General features: G+C 37.3%; 2 protein-coding genes across 3 annotated transcripts in view; one reads left to right on the top strand and one right to left on the bottom strand.

Annotated features, from left to right (window-relative positions):
- LOC127437594 (voltage-dependent calcium channel subunit alpha-2/delta-4-like) overlaps positions 1 to 10,302 on the bottom strand; it is a 48,924-nt gene extending 38,622 nt beyond the window's left edge. For both annotated transcript variants that reach the window (XM_051692616.1, XM_051692617.1), the window contains exons 1-9: positions 9,637 to 10,302; positions 6,975 to 7,056; positions 5,606 to 5,722; positions 5,378 to 5,437; positions 4,851 to 5,013; positions 4,592 to 4,723; positions 4,410 to 4,470; positions 317 to 467; positions 124 to 198 (exon numbers count right to left, since the gene is read on the bottom strand). In XM_051692616.1, coding sequence (XP_051548576.1) covers positions 124 to 198; positions 317 to 467; positions 4,410 to 4,470; positions 4,592 to 4,723; positions 4,851 to 5,013; positions 5,378 to 5,437; positions 5,606 to 5,722; positions 6,975 to 7,056; positions 9,637 to 9,767 — 972 coding nt within the window. In that variant the 5' untranslated portion in view covers positions 9,768 to 10,302. The remainder of the gene's footprint in view (positions 1 to 123; positions 199 to 316; positions 468 to 4,409; positions 4,471 to 4,591; positions 4,724 to 4,850; positions 5,014 to 5,377; positions 5,438 to 5,605; positions 5,723 to 6,974; positions 7,057 to 9,636) is intronic.
- A 2,352-nt stretch (positions 10,303 to 12,654) lies between these two features.
- isg20 (interferon stimulated exonuclease gene) lies at positions 12,655 to 22,055 on the top strand. Its single transcript, XM_051692826.1, has 4 exons — positions 12,655 to 13,185; positions 13,688 to 14,350; positions 14,562 to 14,762; positions 21,247 to 22,055. Exons 2-4 carry the CDS (start codon positions 13,706 to 13,708, stop codon positions 21,442 to 21,444), a joined length of 1,044 nt encoding a protein of 347 aa, XP_051548786.1. The 5' UTR covers positions 12,655 to 13,185; positions 13,688 to 13,705; the 3' UTR covers positions 21,445 to 22,055.
- Positions 22,056 to 25,517: the final 3,462 nt, after the last annotated feature.

The following is a 25,517-nucleotide window of genomic DNA, read 5'->3' as shown; positions in this document are numbered from 1 at the left end:
TAAATTTGTGTATGAGGTGTACGTGAGTGCATATGGGGGAATGTAAGTGAACAGGTATCCTGCTTTGGCATGGAGTCATTGGCTTTGTTCCTCAGGCTCAAGTGAAGTGGTTAATCGACTTACCTCTCGGTTGTCCAAGTCTGCCTGAACCAATGTCCCTTTAAAACAGGGCTCCACGTAGCGGACATAATCAGTGTACTGAGGGAGGATGATGACAAAATCATATTTTATGATTAAAAGACTTTTCTATGTCTGCAATAGAAAAATGTGTGTCTGCAATAGAACAGTTGAAATGGAAACCAAAGGGTGTGCTTACTGCAATAACATTGACAAAGTCATTTTCCCCAAGCGTGTCCAGGATAGTGTTGATGGTGTGTTTGGCAATGGTTATTTTTAAACCTTTCATGCTGCCACTGACATCAACCAGAATGATGATGTCCTTAGGAGATGTGGCAGCCTGGATATACCTGACAGAAAGAGAGGATTTTTTTAGAAGTGTGCTCAAGAGATCTACAGTAGGTCTGTCTAGGGGGGCTATGCTCAGAACTGTCATGCCCTTTCAAAGATAAGTGGGCATGTCCCACCCATTGTTACCAATTAACTTTTTTATTAAAGGGACAGCATTTAAATTTTTGGGTGTACTGTCATTATTTACTCTCATGTTGTTACAAAACCATTTTTGGGTGTACTGTCATAATTTACTCTCATGTTGTTGTTGTTTTTTTTCATGGAACACAAAAAGATATCAGTCCCCTTTCACTTTTTGTATGGAAAAAAGATACAATGAGAGTGAATGGTGACTGAGACTAACATACTGTCTAACATCTCTGTGTGTATTCTGTGGAAGAGAAAAGTCATACAGGTTTGGAACTACAGAAGGTTGAGTATATGAATTTTTAATTTTGTGTGAACTGAACCTTTAAGGGGCGACATTTGATTTTCAGTGGCATATTTATCTTTAAGTGTTTTTTTTTTTACATGTTATTCATTCATAGCAAATACTTGGCCACTACGGCGTCTAAACGCATGATCTAGAAATTAAATAGATCAAATGTTTCATATAACAGATAAAAAGAGCAACCCCTGCGATGGCATTTTTGCCCAAATATCTGAGGCATTCTCGCCCTAAATCCTGGTTAGTTTATTGAGCCAAGTGGATTTTGAATGTATATATTATTATTTAATTTTTTTTATGAGTGTTACTATTATTTTGAGTAAAATAGTGTTTGGTTAAAATTAGGTTGCAGAAATTACTAATTCATATGTCTAAATTTGGTCAGTCCAATCAAATATCTTCTGTAGATCATTTGCTTAAAAATGAAAATTCTGTTATCCACCCACTCTCATGTCACTTGAAACTCTTGCATGACTTTCTCCCATGTAACACAAAAGGAATTATTATCAAAATGCCAAAGCTGCTCTTTTCCGTGTCCTCTTCCACACTAAACAAAACATATAGTGTACATACCAAACTCCTCCGTTTAAAAAAATAATAAAAAATTCCTTCATGTCTAATCTCACCTATAGCACCAAGTAAATCAAAACTGCCATTATATATATATATATATATATATATATATATATATATATATATATATATATATATATATATATATATATATATTACAGGTGCATCTCAATAAATTAGAATGTCGTGGAAAAGTTCATTTATTTCAGTAATTCAACTCAAATTGTGAAACTCGTGTATTAAATAAATTCAATGCACACAGACTGAAGTAGTTTAAGTCTTTGGTTCTTTTAATTGTGATGATTTTGGCTCACATTTAACAAAAACCCACCAATTCACTATCTCAAAAAATTAGAATACATCATAAGACCAATAAAAAAAACATTTTTAGTGAATTGTTGGCCTTCTGGAAAGTATGTTCATTTACTGTATATGTACTTGTAGAGCTGAGGAGGGCGGGGCCGGGTTGGAATGAGACACACCCGGTCCCCAATCAGCCTGATGGGGCGCGCGAGGGATAAAGGCGGCCGGGGACGACAGTTCGAGAGAGAGAGAATTACAGACAGCTGTGCTGTGTTTTTAGTTGTGTGTTTTTGGTTGGGTTTTTGGATAATAAATTATTATTTATGTTGTCAAGCCGGTTCTCGCCTCCTCCTTTCCTCTAAACCCCCTTACAGTACTCAATACTTGGTAGGGGCTCCTTTTGCTTTAATTACTGCCTCAATTCGGCGTGGCATGGAAGTGATCAGTTTGTGGCACTGCTGAGGTGGTATGGAAGCCCAGGTTTCTTTGACAGTGGCCTTCAGCTCATCTGCATTTTTTGGTCTCTTGTTTCTCATTTTCCTCTTGACAATACCCCATAGATTCTCTATGGGGTTCAGGTCTGGTGAGTTTGCTGGCCAGTCAAGCACACCAACACCATGGTCATTTAACCAACTTTTGGTGCTTTTGGCAGTGTGGGCAGGTGCCAAATCCTGCTGGAAAATGAAATCAGCATCTTTAAAAAGCTGGTCAGCAGAAGGAAGCATGAAGTGCTCCAAAATTTCTTGGTAAACAGGTGCAGTGACTTTGGTTTTCAAAAAACACAATGGACCAACACCAGCAGATGACATTACACACCAAATCATCACAGACTGTGGAAACTTAACACTGGACTTCAAGCAACTTGGGCTATGAGCTTCTCCACCCTTCCTCCAGACTCTAGGACCTTGGTTTCTAAATGAAATACAAAACTTGCTCTCATCTGAAAAGAGGACTTTGGAACACTGGGCAACAGTCCAGTTCTTCTTCCCCTTAGCCCAGGTAAGACGCCTCTGACGTTGTCTGTGGTTCAGGAGTGGCTTAACAAGAGGAATATGACAACTGTAGCCAAATTCCTTGACACGTCTGTGTGTGGTGGCTCTTGATGCCTTGACCCCAGCCTCAGTCCATTCCTTGTGAAGTTCACCCAAATTCTTGAATCGATTTTGCTTGACAATCCTCATAAGGCTGCGGTTCTCTCGGTTGTGCATCTTTTTCTTCCACACTTTTTCCTTCCACTCAACTTTCTGTTAACATGCTTGGATACAGCACTCTGTGAACAGCCAGCTTCTTTGGCAATGAATGTTTGTGGCTTACCCTCCTTGTGAAGGGTGTCAATGATTGTCTTCTGGACAACTGTCAGATCAGCAGTCTTCCCCATGATTGTGTAGCCTAGTGAACCAAACTGAGAGACCATTTTGAAGGCTCAGGAAACATTTGCAGGTGTTTTGAGTTGATTAGCTGATTGGCATGTCACCATATTCTAATTTTTTGAGATAGTGAATTGGTGGGTTTTTGTTAAATATGAGCCAAAATCATCACAATTAAAAGAACCAAAGACTTAAACTACTTCAGTCTGTGTGCATTGAATTTATTTAATACACGAGTTTCACAATTTGAGTTGAATTACTGAAATAAATGAACTTTTCCACGACATTCTAATTTATTGAGATGCACCTGTATATATATATATATATATATATATATATATATATTTTATTTTATTTTTTTAAATGAACAGGAATAGGCGCATGACACTCTGACTATAATAAATGCAATTAAAGTAATATTGATTGCTAGTTTAAAATAGCAACACCCAATTTACGGTAGGTATATGGGGGTGGGGGCTACCAAGAGGTTAACTCGCTCCTTAATTAAAGTTTAATAAGTATAATTATTCAAGGATGATTCAAATCCAATTCTCTAATCCTGTCTTATTCCAAAATGTTAGTATCTTTCTTTGTACTATACTGGAGTTATCAATATTCATAGTAATCATTTACTTCTGTGTAAACAATCACATATGGATCCTAAGTCAGTCCTACTAACCTGGTGGTTGAGCTGCTAACCATTTACGCATAAGATTAAAGTCTTTCAGTGGGATCAGTGCCTAACTGGCTGTGCTACCATAGCCACAAGCAGACATTTGGGTGGCATCCACACAAATAATCCTGCACTGCACACTGGGTCAAGAAAAGACCTTGCTGAAAAGACCTTGCCCAATATGCCATTATGCAAAAATGCAATGCAAAGATGCTGTAGCTAAGTGTTTATCTAAAGACAAGGTAACTTATTTCTCAGTGAAATTTGCTAAAGTAGGCAATTCATGCTATTTTAAAGGTGAAATGTGTATTTTTTTATGCACAAATACAGTACTTATCCCAGTCTCCTATCCCAGTTGAATGTGCTGAAACAACAAGCAAGCCATTCATAGGTTGAATTTCCAAAGAGTGTAAATACTTTGGCTCTGTGGTGCTATTGCAACCTTGCTCAGTTTATTTGAGTGGCCAGACATGTCAAACTCTGGCTTAACCAGTGGTTTGACTTTGGGGCTGGACTATCTGTTTGTTGAACAATTACTTGATATGCAGAACAACAAATGTTGTTTGGATTTTCAGTAAAATGCTTTACGTCATCTCACCAGTTTCTGTTTCTGCAGTCGAAAGCAACAACGCCGTTAGAATCGGGGGTCCATTTGATCCCTGAGTGTTACAAAGACAAACAAACTGGATCAGAAGATTGCACACTCCAACTGTAGTCATGAACTTCGAAGTTGCAAGATTTAACAACAGTAAACCTCATTGAATCAAAAAGTTATCATACCTGGATAGAGTCTGAAGAAGCCTGTTGAGCTGCCAAAATATTGCCATGTAAGCGTTGGGTCCTTTTGGAAGTTACTAATGAAAACATCGTTCAAGGCCTCAGACATGTACACGCCGTTAAGAATGTCTGGATCTGGATTCAGCAGAAGTGTGATAAATGACATTAGTTGTCTAGAATTCCTGGGATTTGAGTTCATGGTTGTGATCTGACCAAAGATTCAAGATAACATAAAATGGTGGTTTTATTCATGTTGTCATACCTTTGTTGTAGACGTTGGTTGGAACTTGAATGTCGCTCATTAAAGTGTTGACTGCAAGTTTGTTGAAATGCTCATTCTCCTCCAATGGAAATTCACCTCCAAGCTCGATGAAATTTCCCTCTTCATCCATAGTATTCACCAATAATGCATTGAAATAGTCGAACTGAGCAAGACAAAATGGTTTTATCATGATTAAGGGGTGTTCTTAGGGACAATACTTGCTTCTAACAATATGATAAAAACTTCAATGTTAATAAATAGGTAATTTATTAATATTAATACTCAGAATTAACAATTTTACCACCTTGTAATATACAATAGTTTATTACTCTAACTCTTTGTGGTTGCCAAGTAACACAGAAATTTTGCACATTAATACAGAAAGTATGGTCATAAGTGTGTATTTACCACCATTTTGCAATGGCTTTTAACATGGCTCATCAGAATCTAAGGTCCATTTTATGATAAATGATATTATATGGTTTTACTAACAGATTCAAATGCATGTTCAAGTCATAAACTGTTACCTGTAAAGATGCATTAAACTCATGATATAAATCAGCATCCTCAGCAGTGTCTGCCAATCTCTGAGGACAAAGAGCACATTATGTTTGATTCTATAAGTTAAAACCAATGACAGTCATCAAATTAAACAGAGAATTTACAGAAGAGTCTTAAAGTTAACAATTGCAGGGTCACTTTAAAATAATACAGACAATAATATAATAGAAAATGAGAATAAATCTAATACCGACCTTCACAGACTTCATCTTGCTTCCAAGCATTCTCTCAATTTCATCAGAAAAGTCTAGAACTAAGCGTGCTCCATCCACCTCCTCTATTCTAACGATGGGCTCAACATCTTTAAGTTTCTAGACATACCAAGAGAACTGTCTCAGAATTTTTATCTACAATAAAAATGTTTTCATCAAAAGCATTTCTCTGTTATTAAAGGAATAGTTCAGTCAAAAATGAAAATTCTGTTATAATTCACTAACCCTCATGTTGTCAGATGACTTTCATTCTTATGCAGAATACAAAAAGAATCATTTTTTTTATAAATATCTCTGTTCATCCTTTTAGATTTTCACTGAAAAATTATTTAAAGGGATAGTTCACCCAAAAATGAAATTTCTCTCATCATTTACTCACCCTCAGTCATACACATCCCAGATGTGTATGGCTTTCTTTCTTCTGCTCAACACAAATGAAGATTTTTAGAAGAATATTTCAGCTCTGTAGGTCCATACAATGCAAGCCAAACTTCTGAAGCTCAAAAAGCATATGCAAGCAGCATAAAAGTAATCCATACAACTCCAGTGGTTAAATCCACTTCAGAAGCAATAAGATAGGTGTGATTGAGAAACAGATCAATACTGTAGTCCTTTTTTAATATAAATTCTCCACTCTGAACAGTAGGTGGCGATATGTGCGAAGAATGCAAATCGGCAAAAGCAAAAGAAGAATGTGAAAGTGAAAGTGGAGATTGATAGTAAAAAAGGACTTAAATATTTATCTGTTTCTCAACCAAACTAATCTTCTTGCATCTGCAGATATGGAATTATCTACTGGAGTTGTATGGATTACTTTTATGCTGCATTTGTGATTTTGGAGCTTCAAAGATTTGGTCACCATTCACTTGCATTGTATGGACCTACAGAGTTGAAATATTCTTTTAAAAATCTTCATTGTGTTCAGCAGAAGAAAGAAAGTCATACACTTCTGGGATGGCATGAGGGTGAGTAAATGATGAGAGAATTTTCATTTTTGGGTTACCTATTCTCGTCTAAAATGCCTAAAATATTCTTTTGTGTTGCAAGGAAGGAAGAAAGAAAATAATTTGGGTTTTAAACAGCGTGCGGGTGAGTAAATGATGACAGTGTTTTAATTTTGGGGTGAACCATCCCTTAAAGCTTTACATAGTTTTATATATGACACATGCAGATTTAAACTGAAACCCCCATCTAAGTTTCTCATTTCCAGATTACAGAGCATTTTCTAAACTCTTGTGAAAACAGGGGTGTTCCATTTTGAAAGTTTTTAAACTACCCACACAGACTATGCTGATTTTCAAAATTATTAAAAGAAATGGACTGGCACATTTTTATTTTAATTGATACTGACCTTTTGTAATAGAGCAGCTCCTGAATATTTTGATGCAAAGGCATTTATTTTCTCTGAAAGGGTAATAGCCCATTTTTGAACCCTAGAAACACAAAGAAACAGCACAAACTGTGTGAAGTTTATCACTATTGAATTGAACATTTAAGCGCAAAAACAAAGGATCTAGTTGAATGTTTGAATTGTTATTCCAACTGAAATTCAAGAAAGTTGTTTCACATGATTTCGCATGTCTATAAATATACATACAGTAGTAGTGTTGGTTTTGTAGGTGGCCCATAATCACTTGATAGGATTCAAAGTAATCTACTGATCTCTAAACATTAACAGTGAATGAAAACTTCACAGTTTGAAACCCAGTCCGAACACAGACAATCCTATACATTAAAATGCTTAAATGTAAGCCTAGGACATGAGGTCACTGTAAATTATGTGAACAAAAGCACATACATTGTCTGTAGTAAAACATCCCTGACATTCTTAATGTATGATGCACAAAATGCAAATAAAATATTGTGGTTAGTCATATAAAGAAAAGCAGAAAGATCTGTCAGCACTTTGTCATATGAAAAGGTGACTTCTGGGTCATGCTGGCTTAACACTGAACTTAACAGGTCATCAGTCTTATGTGGAGGCATCTCTGTTGACCTGAAAGAGTCCGGGATCCTTAGGGTGCCTGGGGAATTGTGTTAATAGCTTGGCTATGTTGTGGATTGTGACATTATTTCCACAAGGAAAATCCATGTGGAGCCAACCACAACATATCCGGCCTGTCAGATAAAGATGCAAACACATTGCTATCCAAAAAACTTCAGAGAGACTTAAAAGGGATAGTTTCCCTAAGAATTTTAATTCTGTCATCATTTACACACATTTATGTTGTTCCAAACCCATCTGACATTCTTCCTTCCATGGAAAACACAAAAGGAACTGTTAAACTGAATGTTAGGAATTGACAGCTTCAGTCACCATTCACTTTCATTTTATGGAAAAAGAGCAGCTCCTCTAGTGTTCCACAGAATGTAAGTCATATAGGTTTGGAACAAAATGAGGGTGAGTATATGATGACAGAATTGACATTTTTAAGTGAACTATCTAGGATTTTTATCTAAATCCTAAAAATAATTAAATTACATGTAAAAATTAAAATACACCCTTGCCCTTGTGTGCTGCAAGAAAACCTACACAACTGTCATGTGATTTCCTAGAACTGAAGTTCTATAAAATCTATATACTGTATCTCAACACAAATACAGGGTACTAAGGTAAAAATACAGTTTGTTTTTATAGCAATAAATCCCTAAAAACAGATATAAAATCCCATCCCTTGACATAGGCTTTGTGTTATATACTGAACTGTATACTGTATGTATACTTAATACAAATTTAAAATTATGATGCATAAGAATAATATTGAGGGTACTCTAGGGAAGGGTCAAAGCCTCTGATATGAAATTCCTGTATGCACACGGCACACTGTGTGACCATCTGTGAGCTAGCTTGCATCTCTGGCTGTTATCCAGAAAGCATTATCAAAGGTACGAGTGTATCTGCTAAAACAGTGCCACTTCAAACCAGGACATTAACCTTCTATTTAAAAACGTAAGAACAATGATCAGAGAAGTCTCCTGAGGCAGATTTGTCACTATTTTAGGAGGTCTGTTTTTGTCAATCAAAAACCACCAACAGTAGTTACGGCTCACACCTTTCACAAAAGCATTCTATCCAAGACTAGCTTTAATAGTTTTTATTAATAAAAGAATTATGCATGTTTCTCTTCACTGTAATAAATTACTGTCTATGCAAGCTAATGAATTACAATCCCACAAAACTACTATCTTGCCTCTCCACCTTAAAATATTTGTATTGCCGCTTATGTCGAAAAGTGTCTGCCATCTGCTAATAACGACTTCCTAGTCCCATGAGGACTGAATTTTTACACCACGACAAACACTGTTGATCAGGGAATTCCTAAAAATGATCACAAGCAATTTCTCTTCCTGTCTCATTTGAAATTCTAATGTGCATGGAACTTGAGAAAGCACAGCGCAAATTATAGCCCGAAATAGTCTGTCTGGTCTTAAAGAGAAGGTATCAAACAGTTACACAATGAAAGGAGCAAAATATTAATAAGATATTTACTATAATTTTCACCCATAGCACAACAAACGAAATAAAAAATATCAGTGATTTAGTCTCAGTTTACATGGTCACTTATGTGGCACATAAAATCATAGACAAGTCAAATCAGAGATGCCTATGCAAGAAAGCAAAACTGTTTAAGTTTGTGCAAACATTCACTTTAATGTGGAGACATCATCATAAATAAATCATCATAAATAAATTCTGGAATGGAAATGGGATAAACATTCTCTTTCAGTGATATATTTGTTTATAACTAATTTGAATGGGATCTATTATTGGTATTTATAATTTTATAATGTTTTCTGCTCATGTGAAGAAAACCATGAACAAATTATGGAAATGATGGAAGAAATATGTCAAATATTTTTGTTTGTTATTTTAAATGCTATCTGTTATTAGTATTTATAAATGTATAATAGTATCCGTTTATGTGAGGAAAAAATCCTAAATACATTATGGGAAAGAAAGGGGGCAAATTCAATGCGGAAATAAAATGCGGAAATTCAAAGGTGAATCTTACGTTTCAGGTGGAATCTTCATTTGAGCATGTGTGAAGACACAAATCATGCCTGTGTAGACTATGAAGAACGTGACCCAAGAAGACCCTCTTCTGTGACACATGATGCTCACATCCATCCTTAACGGACACATCTTTACGGTGAACAGTCATGAGAAACAGGCGCCCAGAATCCTCTACTCCAGTGGTACTGAAATTGTAGCCTGACTTCCATTCACTTGTTTCCAAACAGACTTTTTCATGTTGGCCTCAATGTTATCAAGTGTGTCTCTGAGCTCCACATCAGTCATATTGTTTGCACATCCAAAAGTTCCTGGAAGGCCTTGTTTCACACCAGCAGACTCCTATTCATGCTCAGATCTTCCAGAAACTTTCCCCAAACTAACACTGAGCTTCATGGAGTAATCAACACTTATCATTTTGAGGATGATACAGATAATCCAAGTAATCCTTAAAGTAAATGCAATGTCAATGTGTTAAAATATGCTCCATTATATCCTCTGCATCACATCTGATAGATGCTTTGCAAAGTTCCATGGTTCTTCACAAGCAATAATCCCTGTGATAATACATACATCAACACTAAAACACCTTTGGAATCCACACGAATAGGAAGCGCTGAGCAGTTTAGACAGTGCTGCAGCTGAGATTCACTTCCAGAGCGTCCAATCCTCCATAACCCAATTTACAGTGTAATCCACTTGGATTACACTCTCCCCACAGTGGGTGCACAGGCATGGGGTGGGGAGATGGAGAGAGAGCAAAAGAGGGTGGGCGCACCAGAGAGAGGCAGCAGATTGGACCAGTAAAAGTTTTGTCTCTAAGAGGATTAGTGGTGATTTTGGGAGGTTGGACCATGTCCATCCAATCAGTGTAAGTGAACTGCATTGTTTTATAGAAAGACAAGGCCATCTAGTGGGGAAGTGATGACCTCATGCAGAACTGCAGCCATGTAAACTTCTCTATCAATCAGTAATGTTTGGAGACAGGTACCCTGCTTAGTGCCTGACAGGCAAACGAGACCCTAACCTAGCAATGGCGATAATAATAACCAAAATACAAGATGAGAAAAAACAGTGAGAGACTTACCTGCACCTAAGAGAGACTGTCCTCATTCACTGTATTCAAAGATGTGAGAATGGATCACCTGAACAGCCTCAGACTAGAGAAGTAGAACAAGTCCTTGGGTCCTCTAAACAGAAAGCAAAAATAACATTTTAATACATGCAAGATGCTTTGTAGAAAAATAAATACAGTGCCCTGTGTATCTATCTCACATCCTAATATCAAAGACAAAAACAAAAAACTCATCATCAGCTCCTGCCATATTGAATGTACTCATCTGGTTATTATTGGCAGCTCTTAGGAGAGCAAAAATGGGAAATAGTTTAACTGTTGTTTTTTTATCTAGAGTTTATCTACTTTACTACTGAGTTAAAACCAATCACAAGAAATCAATCCTCCAAGGTATGATGCACCCAATCCAATTTAGCCAAGAAAGCAGCAACATAAGAGGATCTTTAGCACAAATAGATTTAAAGAAAGCCAACAACCATTAAGGCCTCAGCTCAAGTGATGATAGTTGTGAATCCTCCATATTACAGGTGACAGTTCACAAACTCTTAAGCAATAAGAAATAAGAATAACAACATAAAGCAAATTGTCAGCTTGTTTGCAACATTTATTTGGGAGATTTATAATGTCAATAAAATTTCATATTATGTGTAACACTCGCAGCCATAACTTCAAAATTATCTTTAACTTAGTGTCAAAGTTTTTCACCTTCAGTCAGCTCAGACTGTTCCCTCTGATGATGAAACTGACAAAGCTGTTGACAAGCACATTTATAAAAGGCTGCAAAGAGCAAAGCAAATCCTTTTCAAAGGAAAGTTTATTGTATTTATTATCGGCATGATCACTGAATATTTTAGATATGAGTTCTTTGTGCAGACGACAAAACGTTAGTACAACCAAGAGCGTGGACGTAATAAAATACGGTAGTTTTCAATTTGTACAAACCATCACATACTTAAATATTCTAATAGATTAAAGGAATATTCCAGAGTAAGTACAAGTTCAGCTCAGTCGACAGCATTTGTGGCATATTGTTGATTACCACAAACAATAATTTTGACTTGTCCCATGTTTTCTTAAAAAAAAAAAACAAGGGACAAGTTACAGTGAGGCACTTACAATTGAACTAAATGGGGCCAATCAGTAAACGTTAAAATACTGTTTTAGAAGTATAGCAATTTGCATGTTAACGCGATTTTAGTGTGATAAAATCATTTCGTAACCTTATTTCTGTGAAGTTATATCCAATTATACAGCTTTGTTTCCATGATGATGTAACACCGTAAACCCTAAAATGACTGTAAAAATGACAATTTAAACAACTTTATAGCTCAAATAATACATGAGTTTAAACAGTAGAATTAATGTAGTGCTTTAAGAAAATTATGAGCGTCCCATTTCTGCATTTAAACCCTCAAAAAATTGGCGCCATTCACTTCCATTGTAAGATTTTTTTATTATTATTATTATTATTATTTTTAAGTTAGTCAAGTGTGGTTATCAACATTGTATCACAAATGCTGTCAATTGAGCTTAACTTGTATTGAACCAAAGTTTTTCTAGCAAGTCAGTCCACTGTCGGCCATCTTTGAAACGCCCCCGGGAGGCTATTTCCAGTCATGCCAGTGCAGCTCCTATCTACTTGAATGGGGAAAGACCGAAATCTCAAAAACGGTTGGTCAAGATTACGATCAAATCAACATTTAATAATACTGGAATCATAAACTGTGCTTCTTTACCTCGTATTACGCTACAACACAATTTTCCCGGCTTGTATTGCTAATGCGCATGCGCGTTAGCGAGTTGATTGACAGGCGACGTCTGTATCTAAAATGTGATTGGCCCTTTTACCTGTAAGGCGGGACTATCTTTCTACATCCGTTGACCGTTCTTGGTTGGGCTTTCAAATTTCATTCTCCCATTCATTTAAATAGAAGTGGCGCGTCTCTGCTAAATACTATTTGATTGAACTCAGAATATTCCTTTAAATTTATAATAAATAAAATTATATTCATTGAGACTGGTCTACGAAAGCAGAATCAGCCTAAAGTTGCGTTTTGCTCTCAAATATAAAGGTAATTTATCTCAACTATGTTAGTGAATAGTAAAGTGTTTATATCCTAAGTTGCTCCATTGCCTTTTGCAATTTCTCCAACTAGATGAGTATGGATTTAAAAAAAATATATGAATCCAGAGCTCCCTGGTGAAATTCAGCCGCTGAAATCTTTCTGTATATAAATGTAAATAAATAAATCGATACAGGGAAATCAGAACTTTTCAAACAAAAGCTAAACAAACGCTAGCCTTAGACGATAGGTGCTGCTCTGTGTCTTTAAGGACGTGTCTTGCGTTTGTTTTGACCAATCAGAATTTGATACCGCCTAAACGGGTCGACCAATCAAATTATGGGATTTGTGTCTGTCTCGGCATGTTCTTCTCACAGCCTGTGCTGCTCGCCGGGTCCACGTGTACACAGAGGTAAGTGCTATTCTGCAAAATTATGAAATTATTATGACGTTTTGACAATACATACCAGATTTTTATAATAATTTACTATGTAATTTAGGTGTTGTATACAAATTATATCTGGGAAAAACATGAAAGCTGGCGAACTAAGTGCTTGTTTCATGGCCAAATGTGACTAGCCAATGCTTAGTGACTTTGTTAAATAATCAGTCACGACTATAATGACATATAACATTGATATAAATAATTACATAATTGTCAAACCTCAAGATGCCAGTTCAGACTCGCTTTTGACGAATTCTGTGTAATCGATTATATTGTCAGTATTGCTGTGGCTTATTAGCTAATTTGCTAGCTTTGCTATCTCATTCCTTTTTAATTGATTCTGTGAATACTTGCTTTTTATATTATATATGTGACTCTTTTACAGAGGCTTATCACTTTATTTTTTTTTTTTTATTTCATTTAACCATATTTAACAATTGCTGACAAATTGTACGCTCCTAATTGACAGATGTAAAGAAAGGTGACAATGTCTACTTCAACCTGGAAACACCTCACCAGCCATAGTGTGGACCAGAATATATTTCCGGCCCCAAACAAACAAACAACAACTATTTCTCATCAAACCAATGGACGCAGAAGGAGGGAAAAGATCAAAATGAAAGATTGCACCATGGAATTCCATGAAATGTCATGTGACCAGAGAAGAGGAACGAAGAGAAAGTCAAACAAGCTTTTGGAAAACAGGACAGAATTGATTAAACCTAGTAATGATACATTGGAACAGACAAATCATGTGCAAATCAAAAGGCCCAAAGTAACCCCAGAGGCATGGACGGGTGAAGCTGAGTTGGCATTATTGGTCAGTGACAGCTGGGAGGTGGACAGTGGCTTTTCATCCGAGACCAGTCCTCCCACTAGTGGCAGGAGTTCTCCATGTGTGGGAATCAGCCACTCGAAGCTAGTAGCTCTGGACTGTGAAATGGTTGGCACTGGACCTGGCGGCCAGTATAGTGAAGTGGCACGCTGTAGCATTGTAAATTATTATGGTGGTGTTATTTATGATAAATATATCTTACCTCAGCAGCCGGTTACAGACTACCGCACAAGATGGAGTGGCATTAGGAAACATCATTTAGGACAAGCAGTGCCCTTTGAGGATGCTCAGAATGAGGTGAGGGGATACAAACTTGTTTATGTTCTGTTAACCTTAGAGAAGCAAAGACCAATCTGCCAGTCAAGTTTTCATAAGAGGTAATTTTGTCACATGGCACACTGCTGTTGCCTTAGCGACGATGTGTGCTTAGATCACCACCTAACTTTTTCACTGACTGTATTTGTAAGAATATTTCCTAAATAACACAATGTGCTTTTGTCCCCTATAGATTATCGACATACTCAAAGGGAAGGTTATTATTGGTCATGCCTTAAATAATGACTTCTTTGTTCTGGACCTCTCTGTCCCTGAACACATGGTCAGGGATACCTGCACCTGTAGCTGGCTACGAGAGTTGTACGTCGCTTCTGATCGGTGCAACATCTCTTTGAAGAAACTAGCTTGGAAACTACTCAATAGGACCATACAGGTAAGATGGTGCAACATATGAACTAATTTTTTGGTCATTTACAATGAAGGTTGTCCATGGTGATCGAAATGAGAAATCTTTTAAAGCAAAGTAATCTTTTTGTCTGTGTTGGTTTGAAAATGATTTAATGACTGTATACATGTGTACGCAACTCATTTCAAAAACATATTTCATATTAAATGTTTTTTACAAATAAAGATTTTTACTTCTCAGGGTTATATCAAATGACCTGAACAAAATGTGCCTTTTCATAAAAATGAGCACATTTACATGCACGTTTTTTCACATTATGCTTAAGCCGACAACATGTGTAGTCATGTAAACACAATAAATGGCGTTCCTTTAGTAGTGTATGGTCATAAACGGCGTAAGAATAAATTGATCGTCACGGGTAGCTTTATGCCCATTACGCCGATTTCGTGTGGCATGTAAACACCTTAACCCCTGTTCTTACCGGCTTATCCAATGTACGCACATCCCTCTTCCCAGTTTAACATCAAAAGCAGAGAATAATATTATTTTTTCAAATTACATGTAAATGCGGATTTCTTGCTTTGTCCGATTTAGTTTTTTAAATAAGTTGATTTTAGAGAGTAATTGACGTAAATTGGTGTGCATGTAAACCTGCTCAGTGTCAAAATATTGATATTTAAAATAAAAGAAAAATTTTCACACACTGTCTTGCATCTAAAGGGGTCCACTTTTTTTTCTTTTTCGTTTTATCGTTTTAAAACACTTGTTTGCATATTTTGTTTTTAGAAACAATAATAAAAGATTATTCTGTTGCTACTAAGGGCAAATGTTTTTTTGTTTTGTTTTTTTTAAGAATTTCTTTTCTTTATTCTTTTCTTTCCCCCTATGTTCCGTGTTATATAGGGCTGGGCAATAGGACTGTGTAATCGGATATTGATGATATCTTACAGATTTCCCGATGCAGATTGCGACACTCATTGACAGGCAATTATCGACGATATCGGGAAATGGCAAATCCATGGATCCATGATGTAGCCATATATATTAAACGGTAGCCCAGAGTAGGGATGCGCAGTATACTAACGAAATATCGCAATACCAAAAAAATTTAAATGGTATGATATCATCTTGTTGTTAATTTAGGTACCATATTAAAGTATGCTGCCATTAGCAAAATGTAATGTAATGAGAGAGAGTTTTGAGATGAAATCAAAGACCATTCGAAAATAATAATAAAAAAAGTCTCAATATGGCCAAGTGTGATCATCATACATCAGAAGGATATCATGTAATGAAATAATATACAGTCACATGTGTGCCACAGAATGAATGAGAGGCTCTGTCATCTTCACACATACACACACAAGCAGGTGTGCACACAAACGCAACACACACTACAAATGCTTGATTTTCATGCATTGTGTCCAATAGTATCCATCTGCAGAGCAGTGTGTTTAGTGTATAATCGGCTGTGAACTTTTAAATGACCATTTTCACCATTGCAGCTTGGAAATATCAGCTCGCGAGTAGCAGGAAGCTTGATATAAAGAACTCTTCACAAACAGGAAGAACTTCAAAGTTCCTACAAAATAAAAGTCCCGCTGAAATAAGAGCTCTATTCAACCAGATGCGTGAAATTGAAGACATTACGACAAAAATATTACTACTATATAAAAGTGCAATTTTCAAAGTAGTCGCAATAATAATCATAACAATAATATAATATTAAATGGTTATTATTATCTGCAAGCAATATCACAAAAGCAGGTGTACTAAAAATCAGCATGTTGTGATTCAGCCATGGCAGACTTTTGCCTCAGGGAATCAGATTGTTTTCATTTAATGTTGTCATTAAAACTGTAAAGCTCTGTTGTGCATCTTTTTTGTTTGTTACCAGAAATAATATATATATTATAATTGTTGAAATATTATTATTGGCACTATATTGTTGAAAATAATTATTTTCATTTGATTAAAGCTGTACAGTATGTATGTGATTAAACTCAATGTGATCATAACATTTAATTAAACTATTTAACATGGAATCTAGAAAAGGAAAAATAAATTGTATCTATAACACATTATGCAGTTCTTTTAGTTAAGTAATTTTCTGTGTGATTTCATCAGTTTTTTTTCTTTCTCTTTTTTTTAAATTTGTTGCCTTAGTATCGAGTTAGTATCGATATCGAGGTACCAGGGCTGGTATCATACCAAAGCCAGAATTTTGGTATCGGAGCAACCCTAGCCCAGGGTGTGAAACTAGCACCCACCAAATGCGACGAGGCTGAATCCGGTTCGCAAGCTCCTCATCCAAATGCAGGTGTTTCATGCCCGGGTAATTTTGCTCATCAAACCACAACAGGTGGGCGACCAGTAAGATGTTTCGGAGTGACACTTGACAAGAAATTCTGTTAGACACAAAGACGCGCTTGAAGAAATGCACTTTATTATATTTTTTAGAACAGATAAAAGAAAAGCCGTCAATACTCGTGTCTGATTCGCTGTTTGTTCAGAGGCGTGCAGCGCAAGCCTGCCTCGTGGAACACATGCAGGTAAAGAGTTATCACTCTTTTTTTTTTTTCCTCCATTTCATTTGTCTGAAAACTGTTTGCAAGAATAATGTCGTCTATGAGAATGTTTCCAAATGATCTCCGATCATCTCGAGGTGTTGTGGGTTTAGTTTGCTTTATTTCCATGGAACAGTTCACGGTTGACATGCATTGTGAACGCAACTCTGCAGGTTCAGTAATGTATATCTTTGTATTAAAGAAACAAAGATGAAAGTTATTAAATCATAACATAATACAAGACATGTTCACCTTGAACATAAAATTTAGTTCTATTTCTTTTCTTTAGGCAGAAATTGTATTACCAAAACGCAATACAAACACAAAATTCGATAAGAACACACATTTGGCAGCATTATTTTGGGAACACAATGGAATTTATTAGGCTTATTTATTACTATTATTATTATCATCTTTAAATTTATAATTGACTTCAGTTGTGGTGGTGTAGTGACTCGCCTCAATCTGGGTGGCGGAGGACGAATCTCAGTAGCCTCAGTGTCTGAGACCGTCAATCTGCGCGTCTTATCATGTGGCTTGTTGAGCGCATTACCGCGGAGCCGTAGCGCGTGTGGAGTCTTCACACTATTCTCCGCGGCATCCACGTACAACTCGCCACACACCCCACCGAGAGTGAGAACCACATTATTGCGACCACGAGGAGGTTACCCCATGTGACTCTACCCTCCCTAGCAACCGGGCCAATTTGGTTGCTTAGGAGACCTGGCTGGAGTCACTCAGCACGCCCTGGATGCGAATTCGCGACTCCAGGGTTGGTAGGACTTTAGTTCTTAATTTGTAGGCTATTAGTAATTTGTGGTGCACCGATCAGGAAATTTGAGGTCTGTAATGATTTTTTTTTATCACTAAGATCGGCCGATACCGTTTTTTTTTTTTTTTTTTTTATTCTTAAAGTGCCCTTTGCCACACTTTTGCAAGTTATATGTTGCAGTTATGTTTATTCCCCACACAGTAAAATTACGGTAACACTTTACGTTCCATTTGTTAACATTATTTAACAACATTACTGTAGTTAACAAACTAATAAACTTAATGTTAGTTACAACATACTATTACATTTTGTAAATCAAAAGTTGTATTAGTTTACATTAGTTAATGCACTATGAACTAACAAACTAACAATGAACAATTGTAATTTAATTAACTAACATTATGATTAATAAATGCTGTAAAAATATTGTTCATTGTTCATGATACCTAATGCATTAACTAATGTTAAAAAAAATTGTAACCTTTTTATTAAGTGTTACCAAAATTACGTTAAAATTACATTAATTGTGAATTGCTAACATTTATTTGTATTGAAAACCGTTATTAATATTTCTGTTGTCAATATCAAAAGGTTATTGTGACATACTAGTAAGCAGTTAAAACCATGAGAGCATCACACACAGAAGAGATACTTTCAAAAATAAGAAAAATATATCCATTACAAGCTCTAAAACTGCTCCAGTGAGAAATCATTCATATCTATAATTTGTTTACTGTCTTTGGCATCATGTAAGACAAATCGGTAATTATTAAGCAAATGCATGAAGACGCGGTGCCATTGTTGAAGGTTAAACAGTTATATCTGTTATTAGTGGTATTGTAGCCAACATTAATCTGATTTAAATTGGGAACCTCACAGAATAGTGCTTGGTTGTGTGAATGATGAGATATTGAGAGCACCCGGAGAGCACACATGTTTGACACCGTGAGTGAGCATATTGAAGGGAGTGAAGCTGAAAGTGCTCATGATCGCTCAAACAGTCTCTATCGCTCCACACAACGTCTGATTGTCACGACTCACGCTACATCATGTGTACTCAGATTTGTATTTGCATGTTTAATTGTTTAATTTGTTTTCATACCCGTCAACAGCCTCTTTATCCTTTTCCTGCTCACTGTGCAATGAGTCAGAGTAACTACCATAATGACTCTAGAAAATGGGCAACTTAATATTCATACATGTGTAATTCTTACACATTTTTAAAAACAAAAAGGCATATTCATGTGAAATGCATCATTTCTGAAAGTTTAAATTCGAGAATGCGAATTACCAACAACTCACCCTCCTTAGGCCACTCTGTCATGCTTCAAGGGCTTAGCAAGCGCTCATTCATTAAAGGAGCAGTGTATGTGTTATTCCTTGCATGCTGCAAAAAAGATAGGCCCTAAATCTAGGCGCGATCGCCGATCATGGATTTAAGAGGAATATCGGCCGATTTTGATCGGTTGCTGATCGATCGGTAGTAATTTTCCACCTGTTGTCAATGACTGATACTTCCGTGATGGCAAATGGGGCCGTTGGAGACGGTAACTGTTTGGGGAGGTGGTTATACAGTGCTGTGACAAAGTATTTGCCTGATCTCTTCTATTTTTGTGTTTTTCATACTAAATTGTTTTAGATCTTCAAACAAGATATACCATAAAACAAAGGCAACCTGAGTAAATAAAATATAGTTTTCAAATATATATATATATATATATATATATATATATATTATTGAAGGAAAAAAGGTATCCAACACCTATATCACCTATGTGAAAAACTAACTGCCCCCTTAAATTTAATAGCTGGTTGTGCCACCTTTAGCAGCAACAGCTGCAACCAAATGCTTCTGATAACTGGAGATCAGTCCTTCACAACGCTGTGGTGGAATTTTGGCCCACTCTTCTTTGCAGAACTGCTTTAGGGTTTTGGAGGGTTTTCGAGCATGAACTGCCCATTTAAGTTCTTGCCATAGCATCTCAATCGGGTTCAAGTCAGGACTTTGACTTGGACACTCCAAAACTTTAATGTAGCTTTTTTTGAGCCATTCAGAGGTAGACTTACTCCTATGCTTTTGATGACCGGACGTTCTCCTTTAGGATTTTCTGGTAGAGAGCATAATTCATGATTCCCTCAGTTATTGAATGTCGCCCTGGCCCTGAAGCAGCAAAGCACCACCACACCATCACACTAACACCACCATGCTTGACCATAGGTATGATGTTCTTTTTGTGGAATTCTGTGTTTGATTTACGCCAGATGTAACAGGACACCTGTGTTCCAAACAGTTCCACTTTCAACTCAACAGTCCACAGAACATTCTCCTAAAAGGTTTGAGGATCATCAAGGTGTGTTTTGGCAAAATTCAGATGAGCCTTAATGTTCTTCTGGGTTAGCAGTGGTTTTTGCCTCACCACTCTTCTATGGATGGCATTTCTGGCCAGTGTCTTTCTGATAGTGGAGTCATGAACAGTGACCTTTATTGATGTGAGAGAGGCCTGCAGTTCCATGGATGTTGTCCTTGGCTTTTTTGTGACTTCCTGGATGAGTTGTTGCTGTGCTCTTGGAGGAATTTTGGAAGGTCGGCCACTTCTGGGAAGGTTCACTACTGTGCCAAGTTTGGAGATAATGGCTCTCACTGTGGTTCTTTGGAGTCCTAGCCTTTGAAATAGCTTTGTAACCCTTCCCAGACAGATGTATTTCACCTTTTTCCTCATAATTTCTGGAATTTCTTTCGACCTTGGCATAGTGTGCTACTTGGTGAGACCTTTTAGCCAACTTCATGCTGCTGAAAAACAAACAGAAACAAAAGAAATCAGGATGGGGCAAATATTTTTGCACAGCACTGTATAAGATCTTTTGATCATTTCGTTATTTTAATTGCTTTTTCGTTTCATTAAAAGTGCAATTTGAATTTAGAAATTTCTTTTTCGTGTTTCAGTAAAATCATTTTATTTTTTAAAGCAAAATCAATAAAGCAAAAATATTCAGAAGGGGGGTTGACTGTAATCGGATATCATGATATTTTTAAGGTGATTATCGATAAAATATTTTTTACATATCGCCCAGCCCTAGTCTTATATGATTAAGTTAAAACATTAAGCTTAGTGTGTATTGGTAGTTTGTCTTTACTGCTGCTTAGTGTACATACTGGATATTTCTTGTTTAGGTTGGCAGGTTGGGTCACTGCTCTGTACAAGATGCTCGTGCTGCCCTGGACCTGTACAAGCTGGTAGAGGACCAGTGGGAAAAGGACTTCCTGGCCAGAGAGTCAATCACAGACCATACCTCAGACCCCAACAACTCCCTGGAGCACTACATGCAGGACCAGTATTGGCCAGAAAGTATGATGGATTGCAGCCCATAAAACCAAGAACTAGGATTATGATGCCGTCAACCTCAAGGATAGTAAATGTCTATTGTTTAGTGTTATTTAAACCTGATGTTCTGTTTAATATATTATTTAAACAGAAAACTTGACACTTAACATGTTAACATTCATTATGGCCAAATTACTTTGGTCTTTATTCTGGAATACAGGGAAAATTCTGCTCCAGTAATTTCAGTTGTAGAACTGAAATGTTGCACATGAAAGGCTTATTTGAAGTACTCTTCTGTGATTGTGGTCATTACACAAATAACTAAAAACTTAGATTTTGTACAAGTTGATAATGTTTATTAATGGATTTTAAAATTAACAGTTATAAATAATACAGCTTAAGAATTGTCTTGTTAGCTTTAAATTGAATCTACACAGTGACTGTATTTAAGGGAATAACTCCATTTGTGAGATTAATTTTTATGATCAAAGTTACCGAGGTATAATGTTAATTTCAATGACACATCTTTTTGGCAAGTTGCGGATAATGGCACCAACTACTCACATTGTTGTACTGAAAATGCTTCCATCCAAGAAATTTATGGTTTCATGTAAAGTTTGGTTACTTTGTCTAAATAAAAATTATGGAAACACAATGATTAATTAGCATATCTCATCCTTATTCATAGCACATAATAGTGCAGTAATGTATATAAATGTCATGTACATGTGTAAATTCACTCATATTTAATTCAATAACTGTACATACCCCTACCTTGTAGACTCACTGTAATGTTCTGAGTGCACTTGCTTGTTTCTCCTATCACCAAAAAACATTCCTTGTATACGTGAGCACACATCCCTGGCTTGTGATGTCAACTAAAACCTGTTAGGATTATGCATTCAGTAGTGTTTTGAGGGTATTGTTCATATTTCCTTTCAAATATTTCTCTTTGCGAGTTTATTGGTCTTTAAATTCCTGTTTGTCACTCAAACATAATATTTAGAGGATACATTACTGCCTAGTATTTTAAAGATTATACATTTTATTTACATTTAATCATTTAGCAGACTCTTTTATCTAAAGTGACTTACAGTTGTGGAACAATTTTTAATTCAAAAGTCAGCAATGTCTGCAGAATCACACTCCCAAGCAGTCATGTGTCAGTCATACTGCGCGCTGGTACCGGATAAGAGTCGGTGCTCGGTACTGCAGAAACACTGGTACCATTACATCTTTTTTATTTTAGTATCGACTTGTTACCGTAGTACCAGTACTTTTGACAACACTAACTCAAACCAGCCCGTCTGGCACCAACAATCATGCCACGGTCGAAATCGCTGAGATCAAATTTTTTCCCCATTCTGATGGTTGATGTTAACTTTAACTGAAGCTTCTGACCCGTATCTGCATGATTTTATACATTGCACTGCTCCCACATGATTGGCTGATTAGATAATCATATGAATAAGTAGGTGTACAGGTGGTCCTAATAAATTGCTTGGTGAGTGTATGTTTTCAGCTGTTTCTTGACTGTAGAGGTGGTTTCAGTCGGTCAGGTGGAGGTTGGAAGCTCATTCCATCACAGAGGAACGGAGAAAGTGAATGACTGCGAAACGTGCCCTGTGGTGGGACCACCAAGCGCTGCTCATTCATTGACCGCAGAGAGCGAGTGGGGACATAGACTTGGAGGAGTGAGTTGAAGTGAGAGGGTGCTGTTCCATTGCCTGTCCTGAAGGCCAGAGTCAAAGCCTTGAATTTGATATTGGCAGCTACAGGTAGCCAGTAGCCAGCTCTCAAATCAAGAGCAGGATGACGTGAACTTTGGTTGACTGAAGACCAGATGCACTGCTGCGTTCTGGGCCATCTGCATCGGCTTAATTGTCCTGTATCTATATTAGCTGAATCTCTGAAATGGGGCTAATGTCATTGTTTGAGCTGTCTGCAACAAGAGTCCTAACAGAAACTAGATGCTGAGTGGCTCTGGGAGCACAGAGACGGGTATTGTACTACAATCTTAGTTACTCAGACCCCTGCATAACAAGGCTAAATCCTGCTTTATGGGATTATGGCCACTCCATTGGTCATTGAGAAGAAGTGAAAACGTGGTGACATAAAAGTGTGCAGCAAAGAAGTATGATGAGCATTCTTGGCAACTGGATGCAAAGCCACTGGCTACCAGCAGCTAAAACTTGTGTTGGTTAACTTGAGGCCAGACCCATCTCTACATAATTATTTTGCCCTACAAATCAAAAACACAGTTGCTATTGCAACACTGAAACAAAAAATTGGCGTCAAAATGTTTTGATTGTCCAGACAAATGTGGATTATAAAACAGTCTCACACTGTTTTATCTGAATCTAAGCATATTTGAGCCAAACCCGTCTGTCACAGGACAGATCCCGATTTCAGTCATAACTTAATTTTGACAAAATGTGAAGTTACTGTGTGTTGTCTTTGCAGTGCAGTATTGTACATAGGCAGTTGACCAAATAGGTCTGGAAAGTTGACACACTGCAATCTGTACTCTAAAATAGCATTATGCTCATTCTTTTATAATTATTATCCATTCAGTTTTATGATTAAATTAACTGAGAGACTAGTTTGAATATTTCTACTATAATAAACTCAGCAAAAAAAGAAACGTCCCTTATTCGGACACTGTATTTTAAAGATAATCTTGTAAAAATCCAAATAACTTTACAGATCTTTATTGTAAAGGGTTTAAACAATGTTTTCCATGCTTGTTCAGTGAACCATAAACAATTAATGAACATGCACCTGTGGAACGGTCGTTAAAACACTTAACAGCTTACAAAGGGTAGGCAATTAAGGTCACAGTTATAAAAACTTAGGACACTAAAGAGACCTTTCTACTGACTCTGAAAAACACCAAAAGAAAGATGCCCAGGGTCCCTGCTCATCTACGTGAACGTGCTTTAGACATGCTGCATGGAGGTATGAAGACTGCAGATGTGGCCAGGGCAATAAATTGCAATGTCTGTACAGTGAGACGCCTATGACAGCGCTACAGGGAGACAGGAAGGACAGCTGATCGTCCTCGCAGTGGCAGACCACGTGTAACAACACCTGCACAGGATCGGTACATCCGAATATCACACCTGTGGGACAGGTACAGGATAGCAACAACAACTGCCTGAGTTACACCAGGAACGCACAATCCCTCCATCAGTGCTCGGACTGTCCGCAGTAGGCTGAGGCAGGCTGGACTTGGGGCTTGTAGGCCTGTTGTAAGGCAGGTCCTTACCAGACATCACCAGCAACAACGTCGCCTATGGGCACAAACCCACCTTCGCTGGACCAGACAGGACTGGCAAAAAGTGCTCCTCACTGATGAGTCGTGGTTTTGTCTCACCGGGGGTGATGGTCAGACTCACGTTTATCGTCAAAGGAATGAGCGTTACACCGAGGCCTGTACTCTGGAGCGGGATCGATTTGGAGGTGGAGGGTCCGTCATAGTCTGGGGCGGTGTGCCACAGCATCATCGGACTGAGCTTGTTGTTATTGCAGGCAATCTCAATGCTGTGAGTTACAGGGAAGACATCCTCCTACCTCATGTGGTACCCTTCCTGTAGGCTCATCCTGACATGACCCTCCAGCATGACAATGCTACCAGCCATACTGCTCGGTCTGTGCATGATTTCCTGCAAGACAGGAATGTCAGTGTTCTGCCATGGCCAGTGAAGAGCCCGGATCTCAATCCCATTGAGCACGTCTGGGACCTGTTGGATTGGAGGGCTAGGGCTAGGGCCATTCCCCCAAGAAATGTCTGGGAACTTGCAAGTGCCTTGGTGGAAGAATGGGGTAGCATCTCACTGCAAGATCTAGCAAATCTGGCGTAGTCCATGAGGAGGAGATGCACTGCAGTACTTAATGCAGCTGGTGGCCACACCAAATACTGACTGTTACTTTTGATTTTGACCCCCCCTTTGTTCAGGGACACATTATTCCATTTCTGTTAGTCACATGTCTGTGAAACTTGTTCAGTTTATGTCTTAGTTGTTGAATCTTTTTATGTTCATACAAACATTTACACGTTAAATTTGCTGAAAATAAAAGCAGTTGAAAGTGAGAGGACGTTTCTTTTTTTGCTGAGTTT

The sequence above is a fragment of the Myxocyprinus asiaticus genome, chromosome 48, assembly GCF_019703515.2.
Source record: "Myxocyprinus asiaticus isolate MX2 ecotype Aquarium Trade chromosome 48, UBuf_Myxa_2, whole genome shotgun sequence".
Lineage (NCBI taxonomy): Eukaryota > Metazoa > Chordata > Actinopteri > Cypriniformes > Catostomidae > Myxocyprinus > Myxocyprinus asiaticus.
This window is presented reverse-complemented; position numbering and strand designations above follow the sequence as displayed.